Source organism: Apis florea, unplaced genomic scaffold (assembly GCF_048593485.1).
Source record: "Apis florea isolate Af1SG1 unplaced genomic scaffold, ASM4859348v1 contig_2272_pilon, whole genome shotgun sequence".
In the NCBI taxonomy this organism is placed as follows: domain Eukaryota; kingdom Metazoa; phylum Arthropoda; class Insecta; order Hymenoptera; family Apidae; genus Apis; species Apis florea.
In genome coordinates this window covers 5707291-5723487 of record NW_028256549.1, presented here as the reverse complement: position 1 = coordinate 5723487, position 16197 = coordinate 5707291, and the positions used below count along the sequence as shown (strand labels likewise).

General features: G+C 24.4%; 1 protein-coding gene and 2 long non-coding RNA genes across 7 annotated transcripts in view; 2 read left to right on the top strand and 1 right to left on the bottom strand.

Annotated features, from left to right (window-relative positions):
• The window catches only part of LOC100872659 (large neutral amino acids transporter small subunit 1), a 33447-nt gene that overhangs the window by 1345 nt on the left and 15905 nt on the right, over positions 1 to 16197 (top strand). For 3 of the 5 annotated variants that reach the window (XM_012489980.3, XM_012489981.3, XM_031917933.2), the window contains exons 2-4: positions 4290 to 4390; positions 8327 to 8574; positions 10030 to 10276. In XM_012489980.3, coding sequence (XP_012345434.1) covers positions 4366 to 4390; positions 8327 to 8574; positions 10030 to 10276 — 520 coding nt within the window. In that variant the 5' untranslated portion in view covers positions 4290 to 4365. The remainder of the gene's footprint in view (positions 1 to 4289; positions 4391 to 8326; positions 8575 to 10029; positions 10277 to 16197) is intronic. The other 2 variants (XM_086917860.1, XM_031917935.2) reach the window with 1 other exon arrangement.
• On the bottom strand, positions 4416 to 5276 carry LOC147658435 (uncharacterized). The gene is made up of 2 exons (XR_015295248.1): positions 5118 to 5276; positions 4416 to 4785 (listed from the first exon to the last, which is right to left on the bottom strand). It is a non-coding gene; the product is annotated as an uncharacterized LOC147658435 (long non-coding RNA).
• Positions 4896 to 6656, top strand: LOC147658434 (uncharacterized). The gene is made up of 2 exons (XR_015295247.1): positions 4896 to 5465; positions 5942 to 6656. It is a non-coding gene; the product is annotated as an uncharacterized LOC147658434 (long non-coding RNA).

The following is a 16197-nucleotide window of genomic DNA, read 5'->3' as shown; positions in this document are numbered from 1 at the left end:
TTTTTATTAAAAATTTCTTACTCATAAATTATGCACTATTATTTGGTCCACGTTTCAGCCTTCGCAGACGTGACAAAAATATAAACTTTTTTCTTCAAAACGGTATATCAAGGAATTTTTTCATCTAAAACTGATTTTGATTGAAAATAATACTATTTTAATTATTATATTGTACATCTGAATTGCAATTTTAATAATTATAGTAATTAATATTAATATATATCAATTAATATATTCAATAATTAACATGTAATATTAATATGTAATTATATATAATTATTTAAATAATCATGATTTTTTATTAATATCACAGCTGATTGAGTTTTATATGCTATGCTTTATTTTCATCATAGAATATCGTTTCAAATTCATTCAACTTTCATTTTGAAGCTTTTATTCATAATTGTAATTAATAATTTACAAAAGATGATAAATGTTCGTTGTTAATTAATTATAGAAAAGCTGAATATGTTATCAAGCGATCGTGTTAGGTGATATAATATTACAAAATACTCCTCGTCCCTTATCACAACAATCGACCTGCAAACGGATCGATAACACATCCCCAACGTGATTCGAACACGTTTAGTTACCATTTCTGACAGGTACCTATGTAGGGTCGATGGCGCGTCGATGGTAAACATACGATCTGATATCTGAGAACAGAGATCTCTTAATCACAGGTTTACAAATATTATCTATACAAATTTTGAAATTTTAAGAGAATATAATAACTTGAACAAAAGAAAATATTATTAAAGAATAAATTAAAGAATACAAATGATAAAATTTCCATATTTATTGTATTAAAATATAGATTGTTTACTTAAAAGAAATATTAAAATTAAAATTTAAAAAATTTAAAATAAATTGTCCGATAATATTTATTAATATTTATTCATATTCTGATATATTGAAATACAGATTATATGAAAATAATAATGAATTAAATAAACTCGATAAATTTAAAAAAATAAAAAATTAATGACAAGTATATTAATGATTATCATTAATCGTAATAATAAAAAATTGATAAATTTCATAATCTATCAATAAGTTATATATAATATATATCAATAATATATCAATAAGTTTTGATATTTCATAGATTTTTCTGTTATGTTTATATATTCCGTATGACTTTGGTTTTAAATGTTGAATAATTGGAAGGAAACAGAGTTTTTTTTAATAATAATAATTGTTAATCCACGCAAAGGGATTGATATCATATAGTTGTCTCTTTTAAATAGAAGTTATATTCCCGTTACACGGAATAACAGGGTTATGTTGTCGGCATAAGATCAATAAAAACTGACGTAATGTTCCACGAAAGTTTCGGGAACCTCCAAACTCGTTGGAATTCTTTTCGAATGCACGTGCATGATCAAACTGTTACGATCTGAGCGAGACGTTCTTTTTATTTGCTCCTCAAATTCTTTAATTCTTCATGATAAAACGAGGATATTTATCCAAAATAATAATTAAAAATTTGTTCAAAATTTAAATTTATTTTAAAATAGAAATTTATTTATAAAATTTCATTTCATTTATTAAAAAATATTTTATAATTATATTTCAAGATTATTTCTTTCACTATTTCAAAAATTTCAAAAGGTTTAATAAATTTTTGAGATACAATATCTCTATCATATTAATATTTTGTCAATATCTTTATTATATAAAATTATTTGTTATATAAGTAAAATATACCAATTTTAAAATAAAAATTTGATTTAAAAAATATATAAAAATTTTCATTTATTTATCTATAGAAGATTAAAATTCTTTTGGTATAATTTTTCATTCATTGCCTTTTATTATTATACATGTCTTAACTTGTAAATAATAAAGTTTTTTATCAAAAAAGTAATCTTCATAATTTCATACTGAGTCATTTAAAATATAGTAATTAATTTCGTTTTTTTTATTTCTTATCAAAATATGAAGGTCACTTTAAATTTTAAAATTGTAATGTGTAATATTTAATTATAAAGTTTGAAAAAATATTACATTTCGAATAAGAAACTATAGCAACAAAATTCATATTATTCATAATTTTAGAATCGCTTTTAATATAACTTTGATTAGATGAAATATATTGTTATATAATATTATATTATATACTGTATGATATTAATAAACATGAAATCGTTAATGAAATCGTTAAATATATGAAAAAAAAATTTCTAGATCGATCATGGACAAGTTCATATGTACAGCCGAATAGAAAGCATTAAATGTGTGATACAATTAGCTTTCGTGTTATATATCGATGAGTATGCATGTGTAGTTCAACGGCAGGCTTAAAGCAGTACAAGTGCCAGACTGTTGGAAGGTTGAATTAAAAGGGATACTTGTGAGTTTCTTTTCATTAGGAGCTAGAAAATAAAGTTATGAAATCAATTTTTTTTTGATGATTGATATTTTGTATGTTTAAAAATGGCACATTAATTTTTAAAAAATTCGAAAAAAAGATTAAATTCCAAAATAAAATGTCCTTGAAAATTTATAGATTTATTAATTATGTGTTAATTTCATAAATTTTCTTATAAGATAAATTTGTATAATGGTAATAATTATAATATACTAGTTGTATAAGTATATTGTATTATATACGTTTATAAAAGTCCTGTAAAAGAAATGCGGCTTTAATTATTTCGAATAAACATTTAATATAATATATATATAAATTGAATCTCACATATACAAATACGTAAGATTATATATATGGCATTATTTATCAAGAGCAGTATCACCTGTGTCTTCTCACGAGATTTCTTGAGACACGCACAGTACAATTATGTAATTAACTTGTTCAAGATTTTTAATCATTTCTTTCTTTTCTTATTTGTATTCGTAGAAGCAATTATCAGATGGTAAAAACAATGCAAAGAAAACGAGAAATGCAAAGAAATTTTAATAATAACGCCATTTGTTCAAGATGAAATATGTAATTATTAAAAATAATCATAAACATTTTAAACAATTTTCATTTATTGTGATTTGTTTTTATATTATAAATATCTTAAAGGATGTCGATTACGTTACAACTTTATGATTCAACAAGTAGTTGTCACTTGTTCCAATACAAACAAGCTATTTATCTATATTTACATACATTGACAGATAAGGCAGCAAAATACATATATGAGGAAGAATAAGGTAAATATAAAGAGAAAGTTCAAAGTGAAATTTTTTATATCTTTCTGAATTTTATGATATAGGATTTTTTAAGTATATCTTGTTATTAAAGTGAAATATACTATATATGACTATATATGATATTATTGAATATTTAATGGCATAATCATTATTAATAAATCATTGTTCTTTAGTATCGTGTTTTCAATTCATTATTGATCGAAATTTAATGTAATTTTCAATTCGCGATTTATTTTTTTTTATAATTTATTATATAACATAATTTGACACTTGATTCCAACCGTGCTCAATTTCAGAAATATATATACATAATCTACACTAAATTATTGAATATTGTGTAAATTATTTCCTTATTAATTATAACAATTCATTTGTAATTTTTCATTGTAAAATATTTAATCACTATACTATAAACTACAATTATGTAATTCTCAATAATCATGATTATAATTTTTTCATAATAAATATAACTTTATATAATAAACTTTTAATCGGTTATATAGTTATTTAATTAATTATAATCATTAATATTATATTATAATTTATTCTAAAGTCTCTATCACATGATTTTCATGCATTTTGTTATCAATAATTTGTTATTAATAATTATTTTGATAATTTCACGAGGTTGCGAACTTATCGATTACATACGATATTTCGATACTTTAATATAGAAATTATTCTAATTATACCATCGATATCAAAAATATCGATATAATTATTTCCGATGTAATCAACAAAATGATTACACAAAATAATACGTCGTTATAACAAATTCTTGAATTTTTCTTTTTAATTGATAAATTGGTGAATCAATGTAAAAAATTTTGAAAAATAAAACTATAAGTCCGTTCTTTTTTTGTGGTTATGAATAGGTTATGAATTGTGCGTTGCGGTCATATAGATGCAATTACAATTCGCCTTTCGATCGTCCGTGTAAATGGCAAGCACAGCAGGATCGACTATCGATTCCAACCATTTCCTTGTCGATAGTACATACGATATCTTCTCATATACGTGTTATCTTATTATTCGTTTCTTTTCCATCCCGCTTTGCTGACGATTTACGTTGATCTTGCCTATTTCATTCAATCACGTGTGTATATTTCTCGTTTATTGACCCATAGTGTAAAGGTCGGTTTCCATCAGCTCATCCATGCATATCCAATAAGAAAGGATTTTGTGGATCAACAAAGAAGCAAGATGCGAAACACATATGGAACTTTTGGTATGTCAAATGGATTAATTTCGTATTTTATCGATAGTTTTTATTCTTTATTATTTAAAATAAAAATGAAACAAATCAGTACCAGAGGTTATGTTTGAATTAGCATTAATTTAAAAATTTGTAAAACGATTAGAATCGTTTTATTATATTCCTTTTTGAGATTGTGAAATTTCATAATATTAGAAAAATATAAGATTCTAATTTACATTAATTAATAAAATTGTTTATCTGTTTAAAATTATTTTCTTCGTTAATGGTTAAAAATTAACATATTTATTTTTCGTGACTATTTGTCAAGAGACAGGAATTTTCTTTCGAGACTTCGTTGTGATTGATTGACTTGTATAGCGTCATTGTCAGCAGGAGAATTAATGTGAAATATTTGTCGATGAAATCTGTGATAGAACGTAAATATCTTAGTTATTTATGTACAAGAATAACAACATATGTTGATTTCGATGTTTTTTCTTCGTCTTGTTTTTCTTCCCTTATCGATATTCATGTATTTTTTATTTAATATACTTTTACATAGCTTATAAAGAAAATTTAATAATTAAAGTCATTAATCAAAATTCAATTCAAAAGATTAAAATCGATTTTTATGATTTCTTAAAATTGTTTAACTAAAAATTTATTATTCAATCATTTTGAAAAATTAAAATAAATCATGTAAACCTCATAAAATGCAAATGAAAAAAAGAAAAAGCGAGATAAAGTTAATTCTTACTCAAATATTACTTATATTATTCATAATTACGAAGATAATTAGGAAATTCGTAATACAGTTAAATTACTAATTTAAAAATGATAAATAGCGCGGGTTAAGCGGATACTGGGTTAAGAACTGGTTTGTTACCTTCGTCGAGGTAATAGAAAGGCGTGTATCGACGTTCGCAGACGCGATTGGTCGATCGATATCGATTCGAGAATAAAATTGATATGAGAAACGTTCAGTTTTTATAATTTAAGTATATTGCATAATATTTTGTTTGCTTTAAATGATTCTATTAGTCAAAAAATATATATTGATCAATGTATTAATATTTATAGTTGAATGTAATTCAATATAGGTGAGGTATGTGAAGATAAATTAATCAATCGATAAATTTATATGTACGTTTTCTCGACTACGAATTTAATGTTCATTTTCAATTTTATTATTGCAAGAAATGACGTGCGAGATTAAATTTAATGCAAATAATTGTTAAGAAATTTTAATTTTCTGTTTTATAAATGAAAAAAGTTCTAATTTTCTCTAAAATTAAGATAATATTATGGAATAGAAAACTGACATTTATGATTCTTCAATAGTACAAATAGCGTAATATTTAATTTAATTTTCGGATTATGATAGTATTTCGAATAATTTTTTATAGAATGAATTTTATTCTTATATTCGTTTAAAAAAAAAAAGGAAGATATATTTATTATATTAATTGAACTTTTTCATTTTTGTTTGTTGTAAAATATGTTTTATATAAAAGTTTGAAGTAAATCATGAATAATTTTATTTCATTTTAGTAATTATATTTATTTTTTGGCTTTTTTTAGATGAAGAAGATAAAAACATATTTAATAGATGTTGCAAGAAATTTCTCACACATAAACATATATGATCATGCTAATTAAAAATGTGCACAATTATGTTACGAAGTATAATATGATGATTACAATAAATGATATGTATTGAGTATAATACGTAGCAGATATTAGAAAAAAAATTCATCTTTTCAATTACATAAGAAAAAGTTTATTAAAAATAAAAATGATATTAAAGAAAATTTAAAAAAAGTCAATAAAAAATATATTTCCAGAATCATAAAGTTTGTATAATTTTTCAATTAAAATTAAATATTTCAGAAATTTTTGAAATTCAGCGCATAAATGACATTATAAAGACCAACCAGAGGATAGAAAGGTGTGTGTTAACGTTCATAGATACCATTGGCTAATTCCATGTTCGCGAAGGAGTGTTTCTATTAAAAAAAAAAGAAATAATTATGACACGATCAGCTGGCAAAAGTCACGTTTCATGTGCTGTTCACTAAGAAACCGATCCTGTTTGATAACAATCTATTCATGCCTGTAATTGATTAATCATGCAAATACAATATCTTAATATTGGTATATATTTTATTTAAAATTATAATTTTTACAACTGGAAATTTTTTTAAATTATCATTGTAAAATATTCAATTTTCTCTCCTTATAATTGTAATAAAGAAAAAAATTTATCATAAATCAAATATATTAAATGTTGATAATACAACATGCAAATAAAATTTTTAAAGAAAATATTATAAAAATTAATAAATACTACATTGAATGGATCATGGATAAATAAGAAAATAAGAATATTTTCTTTATTTAGATTAGTTTCATTTAGATTATTTTTGAATATATTTCCTTAAATGTTTTCTGTGTTTCCTAATGTTTAAATAGAACTGTAACTGCATTGAAAAATTCCTCGAATTTTAAATTTTAATACTGTTTACTAATTAATTTCTTTTTACTAATTCCATTTGTGAAAATTATTTTGATTAAATATATTTGTGAAAATTTTACTTTATTTAAAAAAACATAACAATATTTCATAATGCACTAATTTAGATAAGCATAATAAAATAAATTATTATTTTTACAATTAAACAAGAATAATGAAAAGCATAGAAAAGATTAATTTATCCTTTATTTTTTTCGGTTAATAACATTTCTTGTTAATTAAAGCAATTATTGATGGCATATATTTATTTAAAACTAATATCTCGTAACATAACTAACTTTTTTAATTATAATAACATTGAAAAAAAATAACACATTAATAAAAAAGTTAATTATGAATCAATATGTATAATAAATATTGCATAATTTAATGTATTGCAAATTATTATTTTATAAAAGAAAAGAAAATTGTTCTTCTATTCTTAAATTTTAAATCAAATTTCCTAAAAATATTTTCAAATTGTGTATGCCATTCTTTTAGTAAATGAATGTAATATATTTTCTATTCATAAGATAAAGAAGTGTTCATTTATTTATATGTTTTTTCTTCAAGCTGATAAGTATCTTTTCACATGAAAAGTCGAAAAGATGAATTGGTTATTTGGGTTACAAAGTAAAAGCTGCAATAAGTTACTTCGTATCAAATGCATTATTCAAAGCAAAGAAAATAAAACTGAATAGAAAATCTACTGATAAAAGTAAAGTAGCAATAAGTTGAGATTTTTCCAATTCTTTTTCTCCATGCTTTTTATCTAATGAATTGGGAATAAAAATTCACTCTCTTAGTTACGATATTTCATACGATGCTTGTTTCATATTATCGAATTTGATCAACAGATGTTTTTCATTTTAAGAAAATGATTAGTAAAAATGAAAAAACAGCTGGAATTTTTCTTTTATTGAATGATCGAAATTCGAATAAGATAGGTGATATATAAATAGAATATAGAAATTTGGCATAGACTTTCTTTAGTTTTAATTATTTTTATTTGTAATTATTTACATAGAAATTTGTATAATAAAATTTTTTTGCTTATTTAATTTATATTATATATTATATATTAATTTATATTAAGTTTACATTATTATATATTATTATTATTATAATAAGAATATAATCTTGTAAAGTTATCAATTCTGTTCTTCTTAGTTAAAAAAAACATTTTCTATCATTTTCTTTATTGTAACTGCTATTTAAAATTTTACTAAATACTTTTTGTCTAATAAGCAAAGCTCGTATGAATTTTTAGAGATTTAGAAATAGTCTTATTTGATAAATAATTAGTAAGAACAAGAAAAAAAAAATGATAAGTTTTCGAATTTTTTGGACATTTCGAAATACAATTAAAAAATTTTAATCAAGGAAGAAAGAATAATAATTGCATTAAATCGCAAATAAAAATAAAATTAATTTGTTTATTGATTTCGTTGCAGGGAGGATGTCGAAGTCGGGAAGTATTAAGGATGGTGAGAAAGGGCCATACGACCCGGTTCCAAGCACCGACAAAGGCAACGATGAGATCAAGCTCGAGGCAAAAATGTCCTTGTTGAACGGAATCACCGTGATCGTCGGCTCCATTATTGGTTCTGGCATATTCGTTAGCCCGACCGGTGTTCTCAAGTACACGGGAAGCGTGAACGCGAGTCTTTTGGTGTGGACAGCTTCCGGTATTTTTTCCACGGTGGGTCTACCATTCCTCTCTTTCCAATCGATAGCTCGCTTCTCAAGAATTCTTCATTTTATAGATGGAATAAAAGAAGATTAAGAACTTCTCTAAAAATTATATTTGAAATTTAAATCTTTGAATCTTGATTTTCTTTGAAAGGGAATTGGAAATATAAAATATGGAGAGAAAATTAGAAATATATTGGAAATTAAATCTTGGATATGTGGATTGAAAGAAGCTTTGAATTTTAAAGGAATTGAAACAATAACGCTTGTTTTTTTTTTTTGAGCTTTTTTAAACTTTTTTTATAAGTAATTTTTTATGTTATGTTTCAATTTAAATCATTCTGATATTATGGATTTAACTTTTGAGAGAATAATTGGAATGGTGATTTTATTCTGGTATTTCTGTTATTTTTGATTTTCCTATAAGTGAAATTGTGAAATGAATTCTTTTTAACATATTTGAAATGAAATTTTTTAATCTATTATATAAATATATCTATTTACTTTTACTTATTTTTATATTATATTATAATATATAAATTTATATTATATATTTATAATATTTTTATATTTTGACTACTTAAGTTAAGTTTTATATTACAGTTAATTATGAGATATTTGAAAATAAATAATATTTTCAGATAATTAAACGTTACATTTCTTGAGTTAATGCGAGACGATTTTGAAATTGAAATACATATATATTGAAATTATCGATTAATTATCTAAGATCACAGTTCTATGTACTTTATTTATAGAAGAAACTTGATTGATATGTTAATTCATTGATTATTACTTAGAGATGAAGTTTCTGCATATTTATGAAAAATCATAATATTGATTCTGGTACAATGCTATTAGAAATAAAATGATAAAAAGTGAAAGACATTGAGGATTCAATTCAATAATATTACAAAATAACTCACTCTCTCAATAGAATCTTTTTTTAAACAAACATTCATTTTCTCTTTCTACTCTTAACTTTCTATAACTTTAAAATAATTAATTAGAAGAAAAAAATAAAATGATTCAATACGTGAATCATATAAATATATAAATATTTTATACATGATAAAACTTCTTATAATCTTTTACATATTATATGTTATAAAAATTATTTGCACATATCTTTACTTACTCTTTTTGTACTTAATTAAACTTTTTTTTATCTAAATTACACTTCCATGTTATCAAATTTTTATAGTTATAAAAACATTAAATTAAATAAAATATAATATATTCAATTATTAATTAATATTATTAATTAATAAATGATGTGCAAATATTTTTTGTATTCCTTGTATTACATATATATTGTAATTGGGATAAAATATATCTGTAATTTTGTTAAGTTCCTAATCATATTTTTCTTTATAAATTTAAATATCATTGTAATATATATATATATATATATATATATATACACAATATATTTTAAAATATTTATTCGTTTATTGCACGGCAGGTAGGGGCTTACTGTTACGCAGAACTTGGATGCATGATTAGGAAGTCAGGCGCCGATTACGCATATATTATGGAGACTTTCGGACCTTTCCTCGCGTTCATCAGACTCTGGGTTGAGTGTATGATAGTGCGGCCTTGTAGTCAGGCCATCGTAGCCTTGACTTTCAGCGTTTATGTGCTGAAGCCAGTGTTTCCAGATTGTGCTCCACCAGATGATGCTACGAGAATACTTGCAGCCTGTTGCATCTGTGAGTAAATTATTCTTTTTGTAAATATTACAAATAATTATCATTTCTAATGATATTTAATTGCTATTAATCCTTGAATGAATTGAATGATTAATTAAATGAATAAGACTTAATAATTACTTGAAAATTTATTTAATCTTATATTTATGTTTCATATGCTGGAAAGGAAAATTGAATTTTAAATTAATAATTAAGGTGAAATAATTTTATTGTTAGATTTTGGAATATTTCAATAATTACTTCTTTGAAGAGAATTTAAATATCAGGATGAATTTGTTGAAAAATTTTTATTTCAATCAACAGTTTTATAAATTACTTTGTTATTTATTTACTTAAAAAAATGATTTAAATATTTTAATAAGACTAAAAATATTTAATAATTTTAGAAATACTTTTGTGATTATATAGTTAAAACGTAACTGAAATATTTTAAAAAGAGTAAGAAAAATAAGAAGAAGTAAAAAGTAAATAACCCAATTGCACGCAATGCAATCAATGACATCTGCTGAAAATCGACTCTCAATAAAAGAAGTTAAATCCACAAGAAGAAATTAGGTTTGTTTATTCTCACGGAAATTAAGCTCTTGGCCGACCTTGGTCGTTTAATCGATGTGATTCGTTCTATCAGAAGACCCCTCCCTCAGAATAGTGGGGCCTTCTAATTGGACTGTCGGATTTTCTTCGTTCCACATAGCACTATACCATTGTCCATGCAATTGGATACTCGTTTCATCGTCATTCATAACTATCAACCACGATTAATCGAATTACTTTCACTGCTTTATCGTTATTCATCTTTCTAGCCGACTTTTAACTCCAATTCCTTTTCATCTCTATTAATTTCAACAATTTATTCCTCATAAAAGCTTCGACTGCGCTAAATTTGTTTCTTGCATACTTCTTCGTATGCAATTGTAATTCAAAAGTTGGAAAAGGTATTTATCAAGCAATTGGAAAAGGTATTTATCAAGACTTGAAAAATTTACTTACTACCTTCCAAACTTATATTAGAATTTTCTTTATAATTTTTTATAACAATTCTTTTTATAAACTTTTGAAAATATACTTAAGAAATTAAATACCAATAATATTAAAAATATTTTTAAAAGGTATTTTAATTCCTCAAAAAGACCTATGAAGCAATGTAAGAAGCTTGAAGAATCTAGAGAGAAATTTCAATGTAAGTGCATTCTCCAAACACGTTCTCCAAGGATCGAAATACCAAGAATGAAAATATTCCCGATTCCTCTAGAATCCTTTTGTTCACAGACATCGATGATATTCTAATGGTCCATAAGATTATATCCTCATTCTTAATCATTTTTTTTTTTTTTTTAGAGAAGAGTTGAATCGTTTCTTCTATTCTGACGTCCTTCGGAAAGATTTCAAAGCTGCATCTCGTTATTACACGAACAATTTGTAATTCCTTTAATTTCCATCCTTGGGATCGCCTACTTTCCTTTCCATGTTTTCTCTTAAATAGACGGATGTTCCTTGGAGACCTGATGAATGTTGTTCTTCCGGTTTAATGAATCCTCTGGAGAAATCACGGTTTCGTTCCTTGCTTTTGAATTAATGGAAAATATAATCAGATATTTTTGAACCAAGAGTTTTTCTTTTTATATTGATTTTTATATAAACTTTTCAGAATATCTGTCATAGACAAGCATTAATTTTTATTACTCATATATATATTCAAATTGTATAAATCCGTTAAGTTATTTTAACAACTTTTAATGATTCACTATGCATAGTACAATAGTAAATTGAATTAAGTTAAGATTTAACAAATTTAAACTTCTTATCACCAAATGATTAACTTTATCAAAGGCGTATGCATGAAAATGATTGCTTGGCAATGCAAATAATGCAAGGTGCTAATAAAAATAACATTATGTTTATCTTCAAATGTCTTGAAAAGCAGTGTACTCTTCAGAACTATTAATATAATAATTTACAATTATTTCTCGGATTTAAATTGTATTTATTTTTTTGCAATGTATCATAATAAAACTTGAAATCATCTTAATATGGAATTCATCATACAGATATGATTAATTAATTTTTACATCTCGTCGTTGAAAATTAAATCGTGTAAAAGTCTTTTTCAAATAGAATCGGTATTCAAAGAGTTATAGTCATGAGACGTAATCTTAACATGATGAAATGAGTCAGGATAAATACAATATATTGATTATGAAAGGATTAAATCATTGATTGATTAATCGATCGAACTGAAAAAATTCCGGTTCGTGCTGGAATTCACGACGATCGAGTAATGACGGCCTTCGAGACCGTTGTTTCCTTTTTTAACGAGCAAGTATAGCATGTGTAATAATGAGACAAAACGTTGCATGCCAGTATCATGTACTACATAAGAAACATTCCGTGAACACTTAATGTTTTTTCGAATTACAATAGGAATAATCTCGAGTGATCTCCTTCCTCCGGAGCATTCATTAAACCGAATAGAACGCTTTCGAGAATCGTGCTAGATGGAATTTCCGTGTTCAATGCCGTGTCCATGGTGATTTCCAGTTGCAGAAATCAGTTTATAATATACTCAATTACTTTAATCGAATTTTTCCATTCATCATAGAAATTTCTATCAAAGAATTTCTCCATTTAATAATTATTTAGTCATGCACGTAGTATAGCATGTAGTTTAGTATAGTTTCATGATAATCTTATGTTTTATTAATCGTGTAAATATTAGAGAATAAAAAGAATTTCATTTATTTCGAAAAATAATTATTTCCTTATAAATGTTGATATTATCTTCTTCAAAATCTTTATTGAATGCGTATTTCATTTTGTCTTTAATTCTAAGCATGAAAGCATTATTCTTAAGACTAGTTGATTGTCATATTATAATTATTAAGACGTAATATTTTGAAACATATATGTATGTATATGTATATATATATAATGAATATGAACGATTAGATAATACTCGATGGAGAAATTCTTTGATAAAAAAATTCTTTGTATGATTAATAAGATGTAAAATTGTGACATGCATATATGCATATTTGATAGGTATTTAATTGATTTTATGGTTATTTTCTATTTTTTCTTTCCAACGTTTTTATTTTTCAATTCTTTTGCAATTCTTTTATACGTTCGCCACCACGTTCGCGTCTCGCTTATTAATATTTATGAAATTTTTTCATATTTATATTTTTTATATTATATTCATGCATAGTATAAATCACGACTATTTTGCATTTACTGCATTTTTCAAATTTTTGCGAAATATAGAAAAATATAGAATTTTTTTTGCCTTTAAGCATGATAATAAAAAATATAAAATATATGACTTGTCATCATCAATCAAAGTATAATCGAGAAAAGTCAGCAATCAACAATTTCATTTTTTGATCCACGAATAAAAAAAAATAAATCATATTACTTACACTACGTGGTAAAAGTACGGAAAAAGTATATATTTTTCGGTAATCCTTCCGAATGAAAGACCGCAAAGAAGATATCGAGTTCCTGTGGTCACTGGTGTCTTCCTTCTTTAGATTTCTACTTTATGTATCATTTTACAAACGCGTGCCCGAAAAAAAATATTTTCTTCTTCCTTCTTCCTCCTTCTCTCTCTGCGGACGTTCCGAAAAAAGAAAATGCATTAGATTGTACGTTTAAGGAAAAAATATGTACACGACTTTGTTAGTGAAACATGCTTCCCACTCGTTGGGCAGCGAAAGGTGCGCGAATCGAGGCTGATTCAATTGTCGAGGTTTCACAATGTCCTTATCTCTTGGAATAATTATTTAGCTAGTTTTTGCGTTCTGTGTGTAATAAGGATAATAACGATCGATTGTGAGGGGATATTCGAGATTGGAAGGGTTTCGGTATTGGTTTCATTATGGAGGAATTTTAATTAGTGATGCATATTTAGTTGGCAGAATTCTTTTTAATAATTAATCAATAATTAATATTGTTAATTTTTTTTTTCATTTCCTCTTTTACCTTAATAGAACATTTGAGGTTAAAAAATTTGTTGCTTGGGTTTAATCATGGTGGAATTTAAATTAAGTGTATTTTTATTCTTGTTAATTTACTTTTTCGTTTTTGTTTGTTTTTAATAAAATAGTAGAGGTTAGGAAGTTTTCAATTTCGACAGAATTTTAATTGACGAAATATATTTTTATTGAATGAATTATTTTTTTTTATCTAATAGAATGTTTGAGGTTAGAAAATTTTTGATTTAATTATTTTACAGATTTTATTATTTACACAGTATTTTTAATTTGAATTATTTTTAACAAATAATTGATCACACTCTATCTCTGTTTTATTTTATCCATAACGTAAAATTAAATTGTTATAATAATTTAAAAAACATGCTTCAATTAATATTTTGAATATTAATTTTTTCTCTAAATTTCTTATTTAATTTATACACTATATACGTATAAAATATTCTCACAGAATTAATAGTGATTATAAATCACATTAAGATATTCTCTGAAATACTATCAGTAAGAAATATTACTTATCTATGAAGTAGAATAGCCATAAATTTAACTGCACAACTAATATTAAATAATTATATGATTCTAATACTATTAATCATATTTATTACCATTTAACATGCACTATAACATGCATCATTACTATCATTATCAATGTCTTCATAAATATCAATATCAATACCATTATTAATAGCTTCATCAATATCAATCTTAAAATTCACATTATTGTAATATCTCGTATTAATATTTCAATATTGATCATCTGAACAAAATAACAATTTCAAATATTGAATAAAATTATCAACTTATAATTCACTCCCTTCTTCGTTATATGAAAAATTTATTTATCAATCCACAACAATTATCAGCTGTTGTCAATAATCTCTTAATCCTATGCAATCTTTTTACATTTTTTTTCAATTCATTTTCATTGTCAATTGACAAGCGTTAATTATAGATGATGGTGGTACGATAATTTCCTGGAGGCCGGAAGTAACTTGCGCCGGAATCGCGCCTGTTCTACATTGAACGTAATAACACGTTAAATGTCGCGGAACTTGAAAAGGATTTCCCGATAATGCGCGAAAGTCTCGAGATTTCAAAGGAAACGAGTTTCGTTTAATTTCCGAGTACCTGAGGAAAACGAACGATGGCTTTTGTTATCGACTTTACAGTGAATGAATTCTTTGAAAGCTTTAGTTTCTTGTGTGTTCCCTTTGTGGTGATTTCTCTCCATCGAAATAGATTTTTATCTATTTTTGTTTAGCTTTCTTCTATTTTTGTTTTCTTCCTTTTTTTTTTTTTGTATATTATTTTATTTTTTACAGACTGGTTGCAGGAATTTTCAAATACATATAAAGTAGAAAAGAGTAGAGCAAAGATAACGTGAGAACTTTATTTAATCTTTTCTTTCCTTTTTGTTTCGAGAATTTATTTCTCTTTTTAATGTTTTTTATTTTTACTTTTTGTTGCAGAAGTTTTATTTAAAATTTAAATACTGAAAAAGAATGGAACAAAACTATTTATAATGCAAGAATTTTTACAAAATTAATTTCTTTTCTTTTCTTAATCTTTTTTTGAAGATTATAAGATATATAATTATAAAAAGCATATTTTTAATTAAATATATATATCGATATTTAAGGAGGATTTTTTTTAATTTGAAATTTTAATTAAAATTTACATTCTTTGAAAAGTATAAATTTTATAAATATTCATATACATATGTAGAAGAATTCTTCTCACGATAATTAATCCTGATTTTTATCATTATTTCATCAAGATTATTCCCGATCGTATGTTCCTAATACGTGTAGTGCAGAGGAAAATTAATTCTTAGAACGGAACTCTAGTGATGAAGATCAATAATTAAGTCCAAGGGAAATCTAGTCGGTCTAATGTGCAATTACTCATAGAAACATTTGCTTCCACGTTCCA